At 35.1% G+C, this 23,801-nt stretch overlaps 1 protein-coding gene across 4 annotated transcripts in view; it reads left to right on the top strand.

Annotated features, from left to right (window-relative positions):
• Positions 1 to 23,801, top strand: part of PPP3CA (protein phosphatase 3 catalytic subunit alpha) — a 350,999-nt gene that overhangs the window by 152,030 nt on the left and 175,168 nt on the right. For all 4 annotated transcript variants that reach the window (XM_077142684.1, XM_077142685.1, XM_077142686.1 and 1 more), the window contains exon 2: positions 9,710 to 9,910. In XM_077142684.1, the coding sequence (XP_076998799.1) occupies positions 9,710 to 9,910 (201 nt within the window). The remainder of the gene's footprint in view (positions 1 to 9,709; positions 9,911 to 23,801) is intronic.

Here is a 23,801-nt window from a genome sequence, read left to right on the forward strand (position 1 = left end):
TTTTAATGATTATATTTTATATGTAAAAGTACTAACGTAGTACGTCCTTAAATTGCTTACGTTATTTAGTCTCATTTGGGATATAGACTTGTCATTTTATTAAGACCCTGCCTTCTTTGTTTTAACTACAGGAAATGGGGGCAGTGGGTGGAAGTGTTTGCATAGAAGATGCAAGATTATCTACCGTTTTTGTAAGGGGACAGATAGATCTCTCCATATCAACTGATGAATTTATGATTGCAGACTAAGAAAGCAAATATATTGTGAAAGGTTGTTAATTTAAATGCAGAGGTCTCCAAGAAGTTTATATTTATTAAATGATTTCTAATCAATATCAACCTTTGTTATACTTCATTTCTTAGACCATAGGGTTGAGGTATTTTTGAATAGTACGGTATATTTTGAGTTAAAGAAAGTTTTAGAATCCCTGAGCACTCTCCATTTCTAAGGGGTAATTATCATGTTCAAAGGGACTTGCTCACTTGGGAAATAAATTCAACATGTCTTAAAGTGTCTACCCTTGTTTTTTTTTTTCTTGATTTTAATCTCTTATAACACATTTCTCCAGAAAAAAAGAGAAAATGTTCAACAGCCCTCCCCGAAAAAAAGAAACAAAATGCTTAAATATATCCTAGTGAGCAGAATTTTATGCATTATTGTATATTTGCTATGTTAGAGATTTATATAAATACCATTGGCTGAAAATACTACTGTGATCATTTCAGCTAGTATAGCTGGGTTTCCTCCTAGTATAATCAAATATTGTTGACTACATTTTTTATCATAAAAAAACCCCTGCATATTAGATCCTTATACTATAGTACTCTTCAATTGTATTTTCAAAATTAAAAAAATTTTAATGTGATTAAAATATTTAAATTAAAACATTTAATATTTAACTAAAGGTTCTAGTGTATTCTAAATATTTAATGTTATGTGTTTAAAAACCAGTTAAGGCAAATTTGTTTTTATCACATATATAAAATAATATTGACATGGCCCTCATGTGCTTGTGTGTTTAACTTTTTAATTTTAACAAAAAAAATCAGGTTTTATTTGAGCTTTTTGATTATGCTGAAATACTTTGAAGCTTTTGAAACAAATTTTGTCAAATAATCTTTCATGTTGAATCATTATTGCAAGCCTTTGGCAATTTCTCCAGCAATTAAGTAAACTGACCAAAATATCAAAACATAAAAGTAGACTTGTTTTATAACTCTATAAGATAGCATATGGAGGGAGGTGTGAACTATCACACGTGTTTGTGTCCTTGAATCCTTATACTCTAGAATTCTTGGTGGCCAGAGGATGAGAAGTAGCTACACATAAACATAATTAAAAGAACATCTTTTGAAATTCAGATAATAAAGTAACCCTGCATGGGTCAGATACTCATCTTCACTAATTAATTATTAGTCACTTGTGGTTGGTACAATAATTCTATGCATTAATGTCTTACCTTTATTTAAACATTGACTATAGGACATATCAGATTTAGGTTAAAAAATACTGTATATGATATATATTCTGTAAGGAAAAAATGAAAATTGCTTATTTAAATAAATGGTTTGAGAATACCTAATACCCTTTTATGGACACTTTGTGATTTATATGAAATACCACTGTGCAAGTAAAATACTTCAGGAAGATTAAATGAGGCATTCAGTAGGCTAGTGAAATGGTCAGAGCACATACTGTGTCCAGTAATTGAATGCATTTTAAGGTTCAGTATCTGTATGGTAGGATCTGGGGAGTGATAAAGAAGTCCCTGTTAAAGTTGGAAGAGGTCATCATAGCAGTAGGAAAAGCAGCACCAGTAAACTAATAAATTGTTTTGTTTATAGATCTGCTTTGAAGAATCACTTTTTTTTTTTTTTTTTAGCCTAAGTGGGACTGGATGTTTCTGTTTATAAGATTAATATTTAACCACATTAGAGATGGGCAAGCCTATTTTAATTTGACAGGCATTAATAGCTATAATAAAAGCTAGGGACCTTAAACAGGTAATACCTGTCCACAGGAGTAATATAAGTAAGAACCTTAAGAAAATGTTCTTATAGAACCTCTTGAAGTCTATCTGTGTTTAATTTTTAGCTATATCTCTCAGGCATGTTTTGTATATGTTTGCATATAGACATTATGCGAATAGGTAACATGCACCCCATATGGATGGAATTTTTTAAAACACAGGAGAATCTAAATTAAACCTAATTGTTCAATATTAGGACACAAGTAAAATTAGTGAAAAGTCATTATACTTCTTTTTCCATCTCCCGTCATTATTTGTTCAGGAGAATTAGTTATCACCTCTTGTAATGGCTGATGTTGGGAGTTGCTTTTTGTATTTTAGTTGGCATATTGTATTTTACAATTAGTATGTTCTATTTTTCATTACCTTCAGAACAGAACCTTGTCTGTTACAATCACCACAAAAATTAGATGTTAATTACATACTTTACAAAGGGTCTGCAGGAAAGTATCCGTAGGGTAGATAAAGATGCTTTCCTTCCTGCTTACATTTTCTTTAAATGTGTTCTTCAGTTTTGCTGTTTAACTCTTGGCCAGGTATCTCAAGCGAAAACTAATGATTATACCCCTAATAATTGTATCACTAATAATTATGATGGGTCTGGTTGTGTTTGTTTCTATCTTCCACTTTTCCCTGGCTCTCCTCACTGGCTAGCATGGAATACAATGCATAGTAGGTGCTACATAGGTACATGATGATTGATCAATTGATTGATTGCTGAGGTTTGTGACATATACAGATGTCCACAGGGGAATAGTTAGAGTGCCAATCTAAGGGAGGTCAGGCCAAAATGTGTTTTAAGTTAAGCTGTTCTCTTAACATGTGCTGGCATAAGTATCTTTGACAGCCCTTGTGCAGACATTAGCTACATGAAATATGGGACAAGAGCTCTTCCTGTACATGTTCTAATTACAGAGAGGGATGAAATAAACATGTCTGGACTTGCAAAGATATTGCATCTGCTGTAGTTAATTGTTGTGGAGCACATTTGGGTGAAAAATGAAAGTACCTGTTTGTTTTTCAAACTTATGTTGCAGGTTAGTGGATCTCAGTTTGGACTCACATTAATAATAACCTAGAATCCTTTAAAAACTTTGTATCGAATATTCTAAATCCAGTGTGCATTGTAGATTTATAGCAATCTCAGTTTGGATTAGCCACTCTTCAAGTGCTCAACAGCCGTGTGTGGCTAGTCAGTAGCACAGGTCAAGAGGATCAAGTGTGGGATAGAAATCAGGACCCTAAATGTAGGTGTTGGTTTTGTCACTGACTAGCCCTGTGACCTTGGACAATTCACTTATTCTGTCTGGACTTCAGTTTCCTCTTAATATGAGGGGGGCAGGGATGTGTCTAGATAGGGAGTTTTCTAACTTTTCCCTAGAAAGCCCCAGGATTTTGTGAATTTTGTGAGTATGCCTTAGCAGCCACCAAGAAAGACAAGCATGCCTGTCTTGTTCCCCTTTGTCTTTGGGACATACTTGAGTTTCCAGGGGCCATTTTGTTTGAGGGAAAAAAAATTTTGGTAAAATAAGGGCTTAAAAAAAATCACACTATTAAATGTCTTAATTCGCTGAGACTTTGATTCTCTCTTTTCAGCATTCATAAGATACTACAGGAAGAGCTCAGGCAGCAGGAATCCTGCTACTCCTGCTGATAAAAATGTTACCGTGACAATGACGCTCAAAAATTTCCTACAAAGTAGTCAAAATAACTTCAGTGCTGGCTGAAGAGGCTCAGATTTGAAGAACAGTAATTCTAGATAGCCGAATCTGCCCCAGAATGATATAAGATATATACTGCTTGTTTAATATTGACATAGCCCCAAATTCAGGAGGGGACTTCTGGATCTTTCTGGGGTATGGTCCCCTTTACCAGCCAGAACTGATGGCTGGGGTTGGCTCTAACTTCTGAGCTTTTCTGACTTTGAATGTGTTTCTCTACTGATGAATATATAATTGACAGTGGTGTCAGTAATTGTTTTATAATTGCCAATATAGGATGCATGTGATTTTGATTCCCAGACTAGTCACATTTTTCCTTGTCAGATAGATGAACATTCTGCAGGCAACAAGAAATAGAAAAGAAAGAATATTGTATTCTTGTGCATTGGAAATCTCTTTCTACCCACTTTCCCCAGTCAGGGATATAGGGACACAATCCCAGTACAGTTTGTTGTTCACCTCTTGAACCTCCTGTGAAGTTTTGTTTTAGGAATCTATCAGGGGCTTACATGTCCCAAATTTTAGCTGCTTTCCATTATTTTTTTTTTTTATTTTTTTATTTTTTTTATTAACGGAAAGAAAAAAAAAAGAAATTAACACAACATTTAGAAATCATACCATTCTACATATGCACTCAGTAATTCTTAACATCATCACATAGATGCATGATCATTGTTTCTTAGTACATTTGCATCGGTTTAGAGGAACTAGCAACACAACAGAAAAAGATATAAAATGTTAATATAAAGAAAAGAAATAAAAGTAGTAGTAATAGTAAAAAACAACAACAACAAACCAACCAACAAGCAAACAAAAACAAAAAAAACCCTATAGCTCAGATGCAGCTTCATTCAGTATTTTAACATGATTACTTTACAATTAGGTATTATTGTGCTGTCCATTTTTGAGTTTTTGTATCTAGTCCTGTTGCACAGTCTGTATCCCTTCAGCTTCAATTACCCATTGTCTTACCCTGTTTCTAACTCCTGCTGAACTCTGTTACCAATGACATATTTCAAGTTTATTCTCGAATGTCCGTTCACATCAGTGGGACCATACAGTATTTGTCCTTTAGTTTTTGGCTGGATTCACTCAGCATAATATTCTCTAGGTCCATCCATGTTATTACATGGTTCATAAGTTTATCTTGTCTTAAAGCTGCATAATATTCCATCGTATGTATATACCACAGTTTGTTTAGCCACTCTTCTGTTGATGGAGATTTTGGCTGTTTCCATCTCTTTGCAACTGTAAATAATGCTGCTATAAACATTGGTGTGCAAATGTCCGTTTGTGTCTTTGCCCTTAAGTCCTTTGAGTAGATACCCAGCAATGGTATTGCTGGGTCGTATGGCAATTCTATATTCAGCTTTTTGAGGAACCGCCAAACTGCCTTCCACAGTGGTTGCACCCTTTGACATTCCCACCAACAGTGGATAAGTGTGCCTCTTTCTCCGCATCCTCTCCAGCACTTGTCATTTTCTGTTTTGTTGATAATGGCCATTCTGGTGGGTGTGAGATGATATCTCATTGTGGTTTTGATTTGCATTTCTCTAATGGCCAGGGACATTGAGCATCTCTTCATGTGCCTCTTGGCCATCCGTATTTCTTCTTCTGGTAGGTGTCTGTTTAAGTCTTTTTCCCATTTTGTAATTGGGTTGGCTGTCTTTTTGTTGTTGAGTTGAATAATCTCTTTATAAATTCTGGATACTAGACCTTTATCTGATATGTCGTTTCCAAATATTGTCTCCCATTGTGTAGGCTGTCTTTCTACTTTCTTGATGAAGTTCTCTGATGCACAAAAGTGTTTAATTTTGAGGAGCTCCCATTTATTTATTTCCTTCTTTAGTGTTCTTGCTTTAGGTTTAAGGTCCATAAAACCACCTCCAGTTGTAAGATCCATAAGATATCTCCCAACATTTTCCTCTATCTGTTTTATGGTCTTAGACCTAATGTTTAGATCTTTGATCCATTTTGAGTTAACTTTTGTATAGGGTGTGAGAGATGGGTCTTTTTTCATTCTTTTGCATATGGATATCCAGTTCTCTAGGCACCATTTATTGAAAAGACTGCTCTGTCCCAGGTGAGTTGGCTTGACTGCCTTATCAAAGATCAAATGTCCATAGATGAGAGGGTCTATATCTGAGCACTCTATTCGATTCCATTGGTCGATATATCTATCTTTATGCCAATACCATGCTGTTTTGACCACTGTGGCTTCATAATATGCCTTAAAGTCAGGCAGCGCGAGACCTCCAGCTTCGTTTTTTTTCCTCAAGATGTTTTTAGCAATTCGGGGCACCCTGCCTTTCCAGATAAATTTGCTTATTGGTTTTTCTATTTCTGAAAAATAAGTTGTTGGGATTTTGATTGGTATTGCATTGAATCTGTAAATCAATTTAGGTAGGATTGACATCTTAACTATATTTAGTCTTCCAATCCATGAACACGGTATGCCCTTCCATCTATTTAGGTCTTCTGTGATTTCTTTTAACAGTTTTTTGTAGTTTTCTTTATATAGGTTTTTTGTCTCTTTAGTTAAATTTATTCCTAGGTATTTTATTCTTTTAGTTGCGATTACTTTCCATTATTATTAGTTTAAAAAAAAAAGATGTGAATGCTAGTTGGGAAGTAGAGGAAGATTGAGAAGGTTTCTATCTATTTTTAAGATCTTTCCAAAAAATCTTATAACAGGATATTCTACATTTACAGGTAATAATGAGAATAGTTTTGGAAAGAGTTAGCCTAAATGTCAACAGTTTCTAAATTTTTAGTAGCGTGCACAAACTTAACGCCTCCAGCCATGGCCCGAGCATGGATAATTGAAAGCACATACTATAATAATCAAAGCCAAGGAAGGAAAGGAGAATTCAATTTCACTACGCCAAGCATAGCCATTTTTGCAATGAGTTAGTGAAAGAAATGTTTCTGAGTACACTGGAATTTTGGAGTTGCATAAGTTTTGTTCCATATTTGCCATAGGTCTCTGTGTGGACTCTAGGTGAGCGGAGAAAGCAAATACATGTGACCTTTGTAGGGCTGCTATTTTTTTTTTTTTAATGAAGCCAAAAGATACACACAATACACAAATATTAGCCTACTTATTTTTATCCCAGAAAACTTCTTTCTGGCTGACAACATCTCCTGTCTGGTTTTTGGCATCATTGCTGCTATCTTGGTTCCCTGCAGGCCTTGCCATCTGTTTAACCGGTAGAGAGCCCCATCTCATCAGTGTTCCTAACATACAATTGGATATAGAGCCCTCTGATTGGTCTCTATTCTCACCTTCCCTACCCCTGTTTATTTGGAACTAATGCCAATATCTGAAAGCAGGTGGTTCTACCTTAGCCAGTTACTTTAGAATTAGCAGTTACTGGAAGGCGAAAGATCTGCAGCAAAGGAAGGAGCTATTGCAGTGATTTTAGCCTTGGATGAGTCTAGGGACTTGGAGAACGTTTTGATTCATGATGGTGGAGCTTCTCTGGGTGCCTTCTCTTTGCCTCTCACCTTTTAATACATGGGTTTAATCCTTTGCTCTGTCTCAGGGTTAATATCAGTAAATGTGGTTGGCAGGAACCCACTGCTTTCTGTCTATCTGAAAGTAAATCACCCTCCTTCCCTTCTCAGCACGATTCCTATCTGACAGTTTTGCAGTGCTGCTTCAACCTTCATGATTGTCCAACTTGCACCTTGTGAAATTACTCTTAAAAATCAGCTCTTGGCCCTATCCCAAGTGTCCTCTTAAAGTTCCCCCTATGCATACCCCAAACAATATCTTGACTCATGGGATTTTGAAGTTACTAGGTAAGATATTTTCTCATTTCAAAACATATCTAAAGAGCCAGGTGAAGAAATTTGGGCATTGAAAAGGAGGATGGGGTGGGGAAAGAAACGAAATGAACCCTCAGGTTTGATTACTTGATTTCCTCCTTTTTTCTCCTCCTAAATTAATCCTTATTTGTTGTCTTTTATTCTACACTATGCTTTTGTGTTATATATTTAGTGTTTTTTTATTTTGTATCTTCCTTTTTTATCATAGTTCTATTTAACTATATACTTCCTAAAATAATTTTTTAAGGTCTTTTTAAGAAGCATCTCAGTATTCCTTAGAATTTAAGTTCCAAAAAGCGGTTTGCTCATCACTAATTACTAAGCCCCATCTTAAATACTTTCTGGGAAGCAGCTTACACGGTAGTTGTTAACACAGGTATTCTAGGCATCATACTGCCTGGGGTGAAACTCAGTGGTTCTACATACAAATCATTAGGTAATGATCTTGAACAAGGTGCTCTTTATGTTTGAGCCTCAAGTTTCTCCCCCACAGTTAAGTTATAGGGACTAAATAGTTTATGTATAAATACATGTACATAAGTCTTATTCATCTTACAGCTTGACTGTTGCATCTGACTTTATTATCCATATAAGGCCTGGCTGGAGTGTTATTCCATGAGTGTTAGCTACTACTATTAAGGTTTACTTAAGTTATTATAACAATCCTCAATAGCTATAATCCCCATTTTACAGGTGAGGATAGTTGGGGTCAAAAGAGGTTATTTAACTTGCCTAAGATCACATAGCAGGAAAATGTGCGGTGCCAAGATTTGGTCCTAGTTTGTCTGACCCCAGGAGGCCTCATGCTCATTCAGAGAGTACCACTTCATTTTGGCAGCATAGTTAAGTAGATATGATAGAATTTACTGGAAAATTACACTTTATTTACCAGTACAGGATCATTTCTTGATTTTTCTTTTCTCTTACATAGTTGTAGTTTCACTAGGATAACAAATTTATGCTATTAGACTAACCAGCATTTTTTTTTAGCATTGGTCTACCATAAATTTTGCTTTTTTATAGGAGAAAAGAGGGCCAGGTTTATTCTTTAACATCTTAACATCAAATCTTCTTCCTAAGAGAGGAACCATCATGCAGAAATGCACTTATGCACATGGCATATGCATGCAGCAGACCACAGTTACATGAAACTATGTATACTTCTTGCTGCCATATGTTTCTCAGATAGATCTGTGCTTTTGCACAATGAGTGAACTCTAATGTTAAGTTGAAATAATTCCTTTGCTCAATTGGCTTATCATCTGTCTTATCAGAAATTTAACTTTCATGATGCCATCTCTGACCATTGAGCTTTGGATGTCCTGGCACATAGTAAAAGTTTAGTGAAAATCTCGTGGCTGGATGAGGGAATTGTGTTCACAGATGTGAAAAACAACAGTAGCGTTACAAGAAAGGGGTGTTAAGAAGGCACGGGGTGAGTGGAGGAGACTGGGGTTAGTTCTAAATCTGAGCAATAAGTGAAGTTTGTATCATTTTTCTAAGTATATCACACTGTACTCTCACTGTTCAAGATATCCCTACAATGCATGTGCACACACACCAACTTACATACAAATCCTGATTCCCTATTTAGTATTCAATATGTTTTTTTGCCTTTTTGCCCTTAGAGTCCTGCTTTGTTCTTAAGCAGAGGGTCAATCAGTTAACTCAGCGACGAGACTCTAGTTGGAGAAGCAAATCTGGTTGGGGACACCTTTTCCCATTCTTTTTATCCCAATAGAGGAGCCTATTTTCTAGAGGAGACCAACTTCTCCCAGTAAGCAATGGTTGCATTTAAAGGAATTTTTTTTTAGCTGAATTGATTATTGCCTAAACAGAAATGATATCTCCCTCTTTTTTCTTTAACTCAAATCGAGAAATTCTCCATTCAAGACATAGGTACTGAATGGATAAGAACTGTAAATTTCCTTTCAGCAATCATTATATCTAGAATCAAAGGAAGAAGGGAGTCTTTTAATTCTCCGTAGTCCTTGATCAGAATATGTGGAAACTTTTAAAATAAGCTATTAGGAATAGTGATTAGAACAGATATTTGGTGGTTACTATTGAGTGAATCTTTTGTTGTTCAGTTTTGGCTAATGTAATACCTTGGCTTTTTCTCTTTCAGCTGTCCCTTTTCCTCCAAGTCACCGGCTTACAGCAAAGGAAGTGTTTGATAATGATGGGAAACCTCGAGTGGATATCTTGAAGGCACATCTCATGAAGGAGGGCAGGCTGGAAGAGAGTGTTGCATTGAGAATAATAACAGAGGGGGCTTCAATTCTTCGACAGGAAAAAAACTTGCTGGATATAGATGCACCAGTCACAGGTAAGTGGTGAGGATGTAGACCTGCTGTCTTGCGCCCACTTTGTTTTTTATAGCACCAAATCAAAAGTCCTAGCTGCCAGTTGGTCTTTGAATACCTTAATCATCTTTTACTGTTGAATCTGTGTGCTAAGGACTTAGGATACAAAAATACAAATGTTTTTATTTTCATATATTAAACATCTTGAAGATTGTGATGCTCTAAAAAGTGATGTGCCATGTAGTGGCGATGAAAATGTTCTTATGTGATACTGTAAATAAGAGCTTTGATAAGTTTAAGAGGTGACATTGTTTGTCAGTAGAGACACTCATTGGCTCAAGTGAACACAGGATATTCATTGGGAAAGATTAGATAGGGTATCCTAAGATTGCCACAGTGGTTGAGTAAGTCACTAAATTCTCAAAGTGTGATCCCCAGAGTAGCATCATCATTGTCACTTGGAAACTTATTAAAATGTAAAAATTCTGATAGCCCACTGAATCAGATTCTCTGGCATAAGGCCCCATAGTGTGTGTTTTATCATGTCCTAAGTGGTTCTGATACACGTTGAAGTTTGAGGACCACTGAACCTAAAGAGAATGGTCACTTTTCTCTCTATACTATAGCAATTTTGTTCCTAGAAAACATGAAGTCTTTGCTTTATTTTTATTCTGTTACTTTTTATAGGAAGATAAATATTTTGTGTGGTATATAGCTTCTGTTAGACATAAAAATTAGATTTTTTTCAGAAAACTTTTATATAGTATATAGGGTAAAAGAGTTTTATATGATATAGAGGGTAAAAAAAAGGAGTTTGCTAAACTTTCTGGGTTGTGTTTTCAGAGAGCTAAAAACATTAATTTCCCCCAACTGTTATCATTCTGATAAAAGGGAACAATTTAGAAAAAATATTTTCCTTTTTGCTATAAAGAAGAAATTTTTAAATATTTCATATATACATGTGATTGCTTTTATTTTCTATATCTTCATGTACTTATAATATTATTGGTTTCTGAATATATATTTGAATGTGGACAGTTAAGGAAAAGATAAGCTGTCTGGAATATGTCTAGACCTTCCTTGATCAAACTGTCCCTAAAGATTCCTATTCCAAAGAAATTGACATTATTTATAGTTTATTTTTGGTTGGCAATACTATTTTTCTTGTTTCTAAATTAGAAAAATGATACCTGTAGTTTGGGTCAGCCATTATAAACATTTCAATTTATATTTGAAGAAAAATGTTAGTTTTAAATGATGTCTTTATCATTCAGTTTGTTTTTAATACAAACGGATGGCTTGATATTTTATTATGGGTTCATTGTTTCTTTATTTCACATAATAAAGTACCCCTTCCAGTAAAGAATATGCTAAATTCACTAATGAGCCCAGTAGATATTAATGGAGGTGTTAATTATAACTAAAAGGAAACCTGTAAATTACATATTGAGGGCAGTATATTTTCTGATATAGCCCAACCAGCAACTCTGGTTTGATTGGCTCTGTACTGAAAGAACACTAAGGAAGATCCTGAAAATTTCAAATTCATGTTTTATACCTGAACTGCAGTGTTTTTCTGGAGTGCACCGATTAATTGCATTCAAATTCAACAAGTGATCAAGCCTGATTCTTTGTACTGAGACTCCAGTTGATACAATCAGACAAATTTCAGGATACATATATGAAGAGAAATAACTCACACCTTGGTATTCAATTATGTATAAGTTTATGGCGGGGGGCGGGGTGTAAGAAACAACACCACCAACCAAGCTTTTAAAAATAGTGACGAGATGTAACTAATGAGATGTAACTGCGGAGATATCATAGAATGTATAGCACAGTGAAATTTGTAACACAGGAAAACCCTTTCTTTAGAGGAGTTTTTCTATTTAATAACGAGGGGAAATCTTATAAAGAGCCTCAAGTATATTACATTGCAGGGTCCTCTTTTCCTCCCTTTTTTATGAACATGGAATAATTGTGGCAGGTGTGATGGACAAGAAAATAATTTTTTTTTGTTTTTTTGTTTTGTTTTTTTTACATGGGCAGGCACCGGGAATCGAACCCAGGTCCTCTGGCACCGCAGGCAAACATTCCTGCCTGCTGAGCCACCGTGACCCTCCCTACAAGAAAATAATTTTATTTTCACATTTGGATACACAGGAGAGGGAACTTTTGCATTTAATTCACAGGAAAGCGAAATGAAATAATATATTCCAACTCACGAGTCTTTAAGCAAATAACTAAAATGTGGCAAAAGAAAAGCAGCATATAGCTATCAGAGAAAATTACAATCTCTTTGAATTTCATACAACTTCTTATAATTTACTGGTAAAACTTTATGATGTATGTGTGCAATCTCAGATTTTATTCTACCCTGAGCCAGCAATGTAATATTTATTTTTTTAAGTTAAGGGTATTTGTTTTTTTGAGAATTGAATCAGTAAAATTGTGCTTTATTATTACCAAGCATGATACTAGACTGCAATAAAAAAAAAACAAAACATAGTTTACAGTTAAAAACCTTCAGGGCAGAATATGCTTTTATACAGGTCAGAATTCCACCGGAAGGGAAGATGGACAAACTAAGAAACAGTTCAGAGGAAAAAGAAGTGGAAGAAGGAAACAAATAGGAAGGCGGAAGAGAAGGAAAATGATATGGTTACAATTTAGAACCTGTGAAGAAAGATTAAGAGGAAAGAAGCAAGGGCTTTCTAATTTAGGGGAAGAAAACCCTAGAGCCTGATTTTATAGCGTTTTAAATGCTATTAGAGACCCTCTTTCACTTGCATATGTCAATTTCCTACAATTGCAAGATGAGTGAGTCTGGTAGACTGACCAGTAACTTCTTATGTGGAATTGGAATTAAGTATAGCAGGTATATAGAACTCCCGCAGCCCCGCAAAGAAGCAAATGGCAAAGATTTCACAATCACATACAAGAGCCTCTCTGCTGCCTTCCTTCCATTCCTCCCTGCCCTACTTTTAATGGATAGTTTCACTCTAAAACGTTTAGAAAGGAGTTGTACTAATCTGTACCCTGGTCTGCCCTCATTTATGGGGGGTGGGGTGGGGAACTAGGAATCAATGTCCTAGTTATTTAAAATCTTGACATTTTTTCTTCCCTTTAGTATTTCTTCATTGTTTAAATATGCGAAACTTCCTTGCATGTTTAAGTATTGAAAGGTTTGTGTTCACTTAGGATTTTTTTCCCTTACAATTCAGTATGATTGTTTTGAAGAAAATGAAGAAGGAGGACGCTGCCCAGCCCTAACCACCCCCCTATGTCTATCTGGAGAGGGAAACAGGGCCGTGTGCACCTTGCATTCAGGGAATGTGGCCATAGATAGACCAGTGGGCCCCGTCTGTGGGAGTAGAGATGAAGACTGTCTCTTCCCACCCCATCAAAACAAGGGAGACAAGAGGCACATTCTGTTCACTTCTCCGAGCTAATTTCCCTGATACGAATGGTAGCTAATTCAAAGATTTAATCTGAAGATTGTGTCTCTGCATGAGAGGCATTTGTAAAGAAAAATATTTTCTCTCTTCAACTTGACCCTGTCAAAACCAAGTTGAATTTATCTGTGTCCTTGCCAACATACAAATGAAACTTTTTTTAAAAAGGTGGCCAAATGTCAGTGTGGCAACTCATTTTGCTGATTCAATTTAACAAATGTTGCCTGGGAGATGTAAATATATATGAATAAGAGAACCTGGTCTCTGCCCTCCAAGGGATCAGACTATATCAAGAAAACTGAAACAGATTATTTGCCCAAAGATAAGTGCATCAAACTATTGATTAAATTAAAGAATATGACCTAGACCTCCTCAAACAAATTAAGAAGTATGTAACTGGATGTGATTAATTAAAGTTAAAAATTTATCCTGTCCTTTAAATGGCTAAGATTTCCCTGAGCGTCTCCATTTATTATTATATTCTATCTTTGAGTTAAAGATAATTCTTAAATAGCTGGATTCTCACCTGTCATAAATCTAGAATGAGAACTCTCAAAAGATTTGGAATTGGGGATAGTAAAGCAAATGTCAAAACTCAAGGTCTAGTTGGGGGTTCAGACATATAAACAATAATTATTATATAATATATTAAGAACTTTAATGGAGAAACCTACAGACTCATATGAGAGCTCAGAACCCAGAACTCCTGTAGAGGAACCCAGAAAGTCTTGACAGATTTCCTGATATTTGTTATGGATTATGTATGTTAAGTAAAATTTTGCTACGTAATAAAATTGAGGAAGGATACTCTGGACAGAGACAGCAGAATTAAAGGCACTGGTATTTTTTCAAAGTGACAAGGCATTATTTGGAAGCTTGCTGTGTGCAGACTCAGAAGGGGTGAGGGAAGGGACTGGGGTTCAGATTGAGGTTGGAAGGCCAAGGCCACCCACTCGTCTCTTGGATGCAACACTGAAGCATGTGGATACGGTTGTACAGGCAGTGTGGGCTCCAGCAGGTCTTTAAGCACGAGAATTACATTATCAAGTTTGTGGATAGAATAATGATGCGCACAGCATCTTGGATAAGGTAGGCAGAGTGGAGGGCGTAGGAATTCTTGGGAAAGGGAGTTAGGAAACTTTCATACTTTCCCAGGGAGCAGCAATGATGACTTTGCTGGGGTAGGAGGGCTGCATCTGATCTGGGTTATAGATCCTTTTAAAAAGGATTGTTAAAATTGACTTTAAGACTGATTAGTTTGTATTTTAAAAATCAACATCTGTTTAAGACTTCTTGAATATGGTAACATGGCTTATGCAGGGATCCAATTTACTACATTTTTCCTTGAAATTCTCATATTTTCCAGTTTTCACTTTGACTTAGAAAAGGATGTTCCCTCATTTGTGAGGAGCTTAGGTTTTTGAACAGAGTGATTTAGAGCTCATTTTCTGCTGCCTGGGCCGAGGGGATTGGCCAGCATCAGCTGGGCAAACTGCTAATCTTTCTAGTTTGTCTAGTTCCTGCAGTGGGGGATTTGTCCCTGGGGCAGCAAAGGATTCCCTCAGTGGCTGCGCCTGCCATTTAGCATGTCAGGCAGTTGCCAGGAGAACCCTCTGGCTTTATTCCTGGATGTGAAAGTAGACCTGTGGCCAAATTTAAGGTCATGGCATTCCTTCCCTTACAGCAGCTGACGTCAATTAGGAGAATTCCCCATGCCTGTTACTCTGGGGAGAGTTTACTGGGGATAAGAATCCAGTGTCTTTTGGGACCTAAAAGATCAGTGTTTATTCTCCAGATATTATCATTTATCACTATCAAAGCAGGGTGGCCTTAGTTTGTATGGGGATAAAATATTACTTCTGGGGCATTTTGCCCACTGTTGATTTCAGTGGCCAAATCTTTAGGGCCTGTCCTGCAGCCTGAGGCCTATTATGGTATTCAGCCCACTACTGGCCAGTACATTTCAGTCCTGGCCTGAGGCAGCAACATATCATTTTAATGTTCTTATTCCCCTTAATTTGGGGCCTTGACTAAAAGAAAGGAAAAAAAAAATCATGATAAACAGCTGCTATGTGAGAGCCAAAGTCATTTTCTCTAATCTGTTTACTTCTTTCAGTTTGTAAGCTTGATTTTAGGAAACCCATTTTACAAATGAGGAAAGGGAACTCAAAGTTTTTTTTTAATTTTTAATTTTTGTAAATTAATTAAATTTTTTTAAAAAATATAACAACAAACACAAACATTCTTAACATATTCCATTCTACATATATAATCAGTAATTTACAATATCATCACATGTTGCATATTCATCATCATGATCATTTCTTAGAACATTTGCATCAATTCAGAAAAAGAAATGAAAAGACAGCAGAAAAAAATTCATACATACCGTACCCCTTACCCCTCCCTTTCACTGATCACTAGCATTTCATTCTAAATTTGTTTTACCATTTGTTCCCCCTATTATCTGTTTTTATTCCGTATATTTTACTCATCTGTTGACAAGGTAGATAAAAGGAGCATCAGACACAGGTTTTCACAATCACAAAGTCACACTGTGAAAGCTATATCATTATACAATCATCTTCAGGAAACATGGCTACTGGAACACAGCTCTACATTTTCAGGCAGTTCCCTCCAGCCTCTCCGTTACACCTTAACTAAAAAGGTCATATCTATTTAATGCATAAGAATAATCTCCAGGCTACCTCAACTCTGTTTGGAATCTCTCAGTCATTGACACTTTGTTTTGTCTCATTTTGCTCTTTCCCCTTTTGGTCAAGAAGGTTTTCTCAATCCCTTGATGCTGAGTCTCAGCTCATTCTAGGACTTCTGTCCCACGTTGCCAGGAAGATCCACACCCCTGGGAGTCATGTCCCACAAAGCCAGTGGGAGGGTGGTGAGTTTGCTTGTTGTGTTGGCTGAGAGAGAGAGAGGCCACATCTGAGCAACAAAAGAGGTTCTCTTGGGGGTGACTCTTAGGCCTAATTTTAAGTAGGCTTAGCCTATCCTTTGTAGGGGTAAGTTTCATATGAACAAACCCCAAGATTGGAGACTTGAGCTCAAACTTTTTAAGCCAGAGTTTCTCAAACTTGAGCATGCATAAGTCACCTGGAGGGTTTGATAAAACACAGAGTGCTGAATCCCATCCCCAGAGTTTCTGATTCAGTGGATCTGGAGTAGGCCTGAGAATTTGAACGTCTAACAAGTTCCCAAATGGTGATGCTGAGGCTCTTGATCTGAGAACCACACTGTGAGAAATACCAGTTTAAGTAATGACCTGTAGTCAAATAGCTAGTAGACCGAAGACCTTGCTTTGAATAGGCACCATCCACTTAACTTATGTTTAGCTCTTATACTCTATCATATATACTGTTTTATGAACTCTGCATTATAGGGTTAAAATCGTGTACTTTCAGTTCATTTAACTAGAATTTGCTTTTGTTCATTATTGAAGAAAACATATGAAGAATGCTGATATTAAAGTTTCTGAAGTAACAGTATAAATTACTTTGATGATTATGATTTATTATATTTTAAATAGAAATGTATTGCTATAACCAAGGGGACAAGACAATAATGCCTAGGCTATTTGAGGCATAGCATTTATTTATAAAGGGGGTTTCATATTTAATTTTTTTCCTGGTTAAAAAACATTCCCAGAGCTTTTCTTTATAGACTGAGAGATTAAAATTTCTATTCATAACCTGTTACATCAGATAAGCGAACAACCCCCTTTCGAAAAGCTACTGCTGGAAAAATTTTAAAAAGGAAAAGGAAGATGATGGATCAAAAGTGTCTTTAAGTGATTTGGGTGGTAATGAATGCTGTATTATATTAAGAATAACTGAGCCATAGGAATTCAGTATGTCTATAAGAATTCAGTATTTCCGTATAATGGTGCAAATCAGCAGTTAAGTTGTTGACATCACTAAGCATGTAACAACACCTAGAGGAAACATTTCACAGTCATTACAATTACATCACAATAACATGAACAGATATTTTACTTTAAGCCACAGTATTCCCTGGCCTTGTCAATTTCCCATGTGTTGGTGCTTTTCGCCATAGGTAAATGTTTAAGCATCATTGTAAGGGAACAGCTGTAGCAGTTTTCAAAGGAAAATAAAAACCCCCAACCCAAAATAATTATTCTTAAAATCTGAAAGTGATCACTTGCTGTAATACTCTGATAGTTTTAGAGAACATTAAGATATATTAAAATAATTTTTACAGTTGATTTAAGAGAAGTGGAGTTTCACTTCTGAAACACTCCCACACAAGGAAAGAGAAGTCTTTCTAGGTACTTTAAAGGAAAAATGTCATTGCACTTCCCTTTGTCAACCCAGATAATAACCATTTTTCCAGTCCCATCTTCTTTGATGTATCCCTAATTATTTCAGACTCTATGGATTTATTTTCCTGTGAGCTTCAGTGGCATCTGTGGGTTTAAAGGGAGATTCCCAAATTCGGATGCCTCACTGGTACTGGTCCATGGCAAAGTCTTGCTGGTCCTGAGTAAAATTTTCTTTCTTATTGTAGTTATAATGCTTTTTTTTTGGTGTATAGTATTATGGGTGATAGTAAATGGTAAATTGATTTTTGTAACTTTTGAGGGACTAGATTAGGATGTTATTTTTGTTGTAAGGCTGTCATTTGTTAAGTTCTTACTTTTTGCTAGTCACTATTTGAAAACACTTTACATGTTTAACTCTTAGTTTCCAACCACTCTTTGAAGGGGAAGATACTATTAACAGTACCTCTATTTCACAAATGGAGGAAACTGAATCTTAGTGAGATTGAGTGTTTTCCTTAAGGTTAGCCAGCTAGAAAGTGCCAGTACTGGGATCAAAATCCAAGCAGTTCAGCCTTGTCTATTCTCATTTTGTTTAGGGATGGAAGTTAAGTTTATAGGCCCATGAAATTTCCAAGTTTGGAAGTGGTCATGTAGCTTGACATTTAACTATACTGGACTGAATTTTTTTTTTTTTTTTATTGCTTTGTGTAATCATCACTAAATGTTAAGCATCTGAGGATGTGGATTGTGTGTTATAATTTGTTGGATCTTTCTCTGTTTCAAAATGATTTGTGCATATTGAATTATAAAAATGATCAAATGAAAATTTATGGGCACCTATAGAGTTTATATGCATGTATTTATATATTTTTGTGTATGTATGTGTGTGCCAATATAATAATTTCAACAATTTTTTTTATTCTGCTAATTTTTTCTGAAAAGCTACTTATTGATTTTTATCTTTTTAGTGAAGGGTATTGTGCATAAGACATACCAGATAAATAAAATATATGGACCTTTTAGAAGTTTGTCTTATAGAAGAACATGTGGTTTAACTAGTAATTTACTAAGGGAGAAATATTAAATTTTGAAGCAGCTTCTTTACCACTATTTAAAATTACTATCTTGGTATATAAAATATGTATTTAAAAACATTAGTTGTATACTTTTATGTATCTGTCTTGCTAATATTAAAATATATTACCTGATGTAAATATGTGATCAATCCCGGTACTGCTACAAAAAGAAACGAGGTTGTGAGGCATGCAACAATGTGAATGAATCTGTGGAACATTTGGTGAGGCAAAATAAGCCAGAAACAAAGCAGCAAATATTGCATGATCTCATTTAGAAAATACTTATAAGAAAACAGGGTCCTAGATTGTAAGCTTTCAGAACAGTCACATTTAGTCCAGAGTGGCAACTGTTATTTCTGGATTTTGAGGGATTGTTTTATATATGTATAACCTGATATTTAGAGATGAAGATGAAACCAATAGGGTTGGGATTAAGGTAATTTAGAACACAGGGGTAAGAATATTTTACCCCTGTGTTCTAAATGTGTCTATATTTTATAGATATAAATGTGTCTAAATGTGTTCTAAAATGTGTCTAAATTTTAGAACCTCATCTACTCTTTGAGAGCAAAGGAAGAAAGGTTTATTTTGTCCAGATGGGTCCCTGGACCAGCTAAGTCCTGAAATGCAGAAAGGCCAAACTCTCCAGAACATCATCTAGTTCAATTCCCCTACCCCATATTATCGACAGCCCCTTCCAACATGAAAAATTAGAATGGCCACAGCCCTAATACCCCTAATGAGTGGGAAAAAGATCAAAGATGATGGTGGAATTATACAGAGAAGGTTGGATTTAACAAATGAGTAGGAGTTTGGATCATAATACTGACATTTCTTTTAGCCTCTAGTACCTTAGAGCAGCTGGAAATAAAAAACTAAATTGTGGAATTGTAACCCATACCAAACTCTGAAATCTGTTCTACAACTAATTGTTGTGATGTACTTTGAAATTTATTGCTTTTATGTGTATATGTTATTTAAAGAGGAGTAGTATAACAGAGAAGATAGGTTTTAACAAATTTGTTAAATGGGATTTAACAAATGAGTATGACTGCTGAATTATTATGTTGATATTTCTGTTGGTCTCCAGTGTCTTGGAACAGCTAGAAGAAAAATGAAAAGACATGGAACTGTAACCCATACCAAACTTTAAAATCTGTTCTATAACTACTTGTTAAAATGTACTTGGAAATTTATTGCTTTTTTGTGTATATGTTATATTTCGCAATTAAAAGAAGAAAGGTTAAAAATATATTATATATTACCTGAGAGAAGGCTTTTGGGTACTTCAATTCTGATTGTGCTTGGAAGTCCAAATAGCTTGTCTTTTCCTGCTACCTTATCCTGCTTGCCACCAGCATCATTGCATGTGCATTGGTTTGTGAAGTAATATGAAAGTCTTTGGAATGATTTGAGTTCTGAGTCAGTTGAGGGGGCAAATAAACAAAACAAAAAAAATCCAATGTTCCTATGTTCATATTAAACCCTAAAAGCAAACTGTCTACTTACATAAATCTATATCTAAAAATAAATAATAGATAAACTGTTCACAAGTCTTTACTGGCTACTTTCCTCATATGAAAAGATTAACATTAAACATATTTTTAATAGGGTAATACTGAGTATATTAGAGTAGAAATGACAGCAAACACCATATCCAGGAAAAAATCGAGGCTTTTTCAGAGATTTTTAAGAAACAGCATTGATTTTTTTAATAGTCAAACCAGATTTCTGTTCCTGTTATCACGTTTTCTATTTGACTCCAGTTTAGAGCCAGACTGGACTCTCTAATTAATGTCTGTTCATATTTAACATTGTGGCAAATGTGTCATCCTCTTTTAGACATAGCAACATTGTTCCATCATTCATTAAGATATTTAAAGTTTGGACACAAGGCTTTTGAACTTTAGATTAATAAAACCCAAATATGTAGGTCTAAGAAAAGTTAGCCTGTTCAATTCTTTCTATAAGCTTTTCTTCTTTATTTTTTTCTTAACCTGCTTCTGAACTTTCTTTTTGTTTACATTAAACAAAGCCCTTTGAAAGAGTAAAATGGGCATTATTGGGCATGAAAATTGTATGTAAAAATGAGAGCAATGCAATTCTTAACCAAGCTTTCTTTTTGTCTTATGGCTCCATTTCTAATGAGTTACTTTTCTTTACAAAAATTGATTGATCATCATTTTATTTTGTCTTTCTTTCCAGTGTCATGTATTTTGGATTATATTTAATACAGTATTATTGTTAAGTTGCTTTGGATTTTCTGACTGATGCAGACATTTTGATATTCAAAACTGTGTTTGGAATTCATGTACTTGATTCCATTTTAGAAGCACAGTTATTTACTCTTGCGATCACTGAATGTGTTGTCTGATTTAAGATGCCATCTGGTGGTATGCATTTGATACATCTAGTTGTACTTTTAACTGCCATCAGAGTCATAAATCCTGTCTTGATTAAGAAGAAAAACAGGTCTTTTTGTTTTTGTTTTTTGTATACTGTATGGTGGCGTGACAGTTCATTATTTGAAAGAAAATGGTTTTTAAATGACATGTAAAGACATTGTTACCATTTCTAACAAAAGACCATTGTGTTTTCTCAAAGTCACATGCATGCTTGCTTTGTTCTTTAGTAGCATTATCTGATTCTTTTTTAACGACTTTTTGAAAATTGGGCTCTTCAATTGTAAGAACTTTTAAGATATCACTATCCTCTTAAAATCCTGTTGCATAACTTTTTTCATTTACCTTTAAAAGGCAAAATTGATTGGGTATTTAGAAATCATGTGGTAAATAGGAGATTATCAGATAATTGTAAACATGAGACAGAAATTATTAACTTGAAATTTTCTTTTTCATGTTTTGAACATTAAAGGCCAGCTCCATCAAAGGTGGACCTTTGTTTAGTCTTAACTACTGTTTTGTTTCCCTTCTTCAAGAAAGGAGCTGGTAATATTTATAAAATATATATCAAAGCTATGTGAAAATTAGAAAATAAAACATTTCCATTATTGATATAAAATATCCATACCATCTGAGAATATGAATTGATAAAATGGTGAAAATACATAGAATTTCTTTATCTCTGTATAAGATTATCTGTGGCTGGTTAGCTTATTTTATTAAGAGCATGGTGGCAGTGAGCCAATTTATAGATTCTTTTCCTATTGTGGTCTGTTCAGCATTCTCAGATTCTATGCAAACTTCTGGTCCAGCCAGTTCTATCTGAAAAAAAGATAAATATGAAGTGCAAAGGAGTGAGAGGAGGAAATGTGATTTAATCCCTGCTATGCAGGTTACCTAAGGTACATGGCCTAATGCCAGTGTGACAATAACTTTATTTTTATCCTGTGCAGAATAGTGCAAGGATTAGAATCATGGGTCTCTGGATTAGCATTCTAGATTTGCTACTTCCTAGCTATTGCCATTTCACCAAGTTATTTCACCTCTCCAAACTCAGCTTCCCTAAGCTATCTCTATTCAATGATGTTAGCCTACTACCTGTCTCTTAGGAATGAAGTGAAATGCTGCAAATCGCACTTGGAGAGACCAGGATAAATGCCCAATTAATGGTAGCTGATTTGTTATTATTGCTATAACTGTTTTTATCTTAACTGGTACTCTTGTTAAGTAATAGATCACCTACTGGTTCTGCTACATTGGTGATTTGAAGCATATAGAATTTTTAAATATATTCATGTGGATAATACAGCAAACATTGTATTTTCTTCATTTATGAATTTAAGTAAAGACCGAGAGGGTTGTGGAAGAAGGAGATAGCAGACAGATCCTCGATTTCACAGCTGCCCAATACTCGTCCCTTCTAAATCCTAATGAATTTTCATTTTAATTAAAGAAAAATAAGTTTTATGTTTGCACACATTCTTATGCTGTTATTACATCAATTAGAAAGAAAAAAATGAAAAATAAAAGGTTCTAAAATATGGACTATCAAGATGTCTTTTAAAATTAGAAATAATTAACCAAATAAACAAGGATGGGCTTTGCTTAAGTATTTCACATCAGATTAAAATTCTATATGTTTGGCTCCTGCAAACCATCCTTACACAAATATATTTTCATTTCAAATTTGGCTGATTGACTTTTTAAATAACACAGTTCATGGACCTACCGATAAAGTGTTTTGTTATCTGGATTTTACATGTCCTAAGTAATGTGTAACTATAAATTGTTTTTTGACATTTAAATCCTAGAAAAGAAAGGGTTGCAGGGGATTTCCAATGATTTTTGCTCCTCACTGACAGTGCTTACGTATTTGGGGAAATGTTACTGTGCAGCTCTTTTTTGAAGCTTTCTAGGGTGTTCAGTGATTATGTGTCAAAACAATATAACGTTGATCGACCTCAAACGTTCCTTTGTTGTTTTGTATAATAAAGAATACAAACCGTATTAAGAAAGTTTCTGATATTTGTTGACTACTTAACGTATTTCAGGTTCTGTTTTAAGCATGGATGACCATAACAATAACTTTGAGAGGTCGGTACTCTCTGGATGCCTGTTTTACATAGGAGATAACTGATACCCAAAGAGATTTACTGAGCTTGCCCACGGTCACAAATCTAGTTGGTCCACAGTCTAGAAGTCTCTTATTCTACAGCCATGACCCTTCCTCTGATATTATTCAAACCCAGGCAGTCTGTCTCCAGAACCCAGTGTCTTATTAAGATAAGGCAGGGAAGATGACACATAGACAATTGATTAAAATATTCTTGACTAGGAAATTCCCCTAATATTCTTAATTAATGCTTTAAAACAGATGTATAATTGATGCCCATTTTTGTATGCATCCCCAGGATCAGACAAGCTGTAGAGAAGGCACACCATAATTAGTGAGGTGAAGTAAAAATTACAACAGGTTAAAGAGTCTATGAATATTGAATTATGTGAATGCATACTTTCCCCCCCATTTGACCTTGCTTCTAAAGCTGAGCTTTAGAATTTTTGCTTTGAAGTGGCTGCTAGTGTTAGAGATATTGGAATCATTTTAAAACAATTCTGAAATACTTGTAACACCCTCAATGAAATTTAAACAATTTACGTAAGACTTCAGTTCCTGTTTGGCTAGT

This window comes from Tamandua tetradactyla, chromosome 24 (genome assembly GCF_023851605.1).
Source record: "Tamandua tetradactyla isolate mTamTet1 chromosome 24, mTamTet1.pri, whole genome shotgun sequence".
Lineage (NCBI taxonomy): Eukaryota > Metazoa > Chordata > Mammalia > Pilosa > Myrmecophagidae > Tamandua > Tamandua tetradactyla.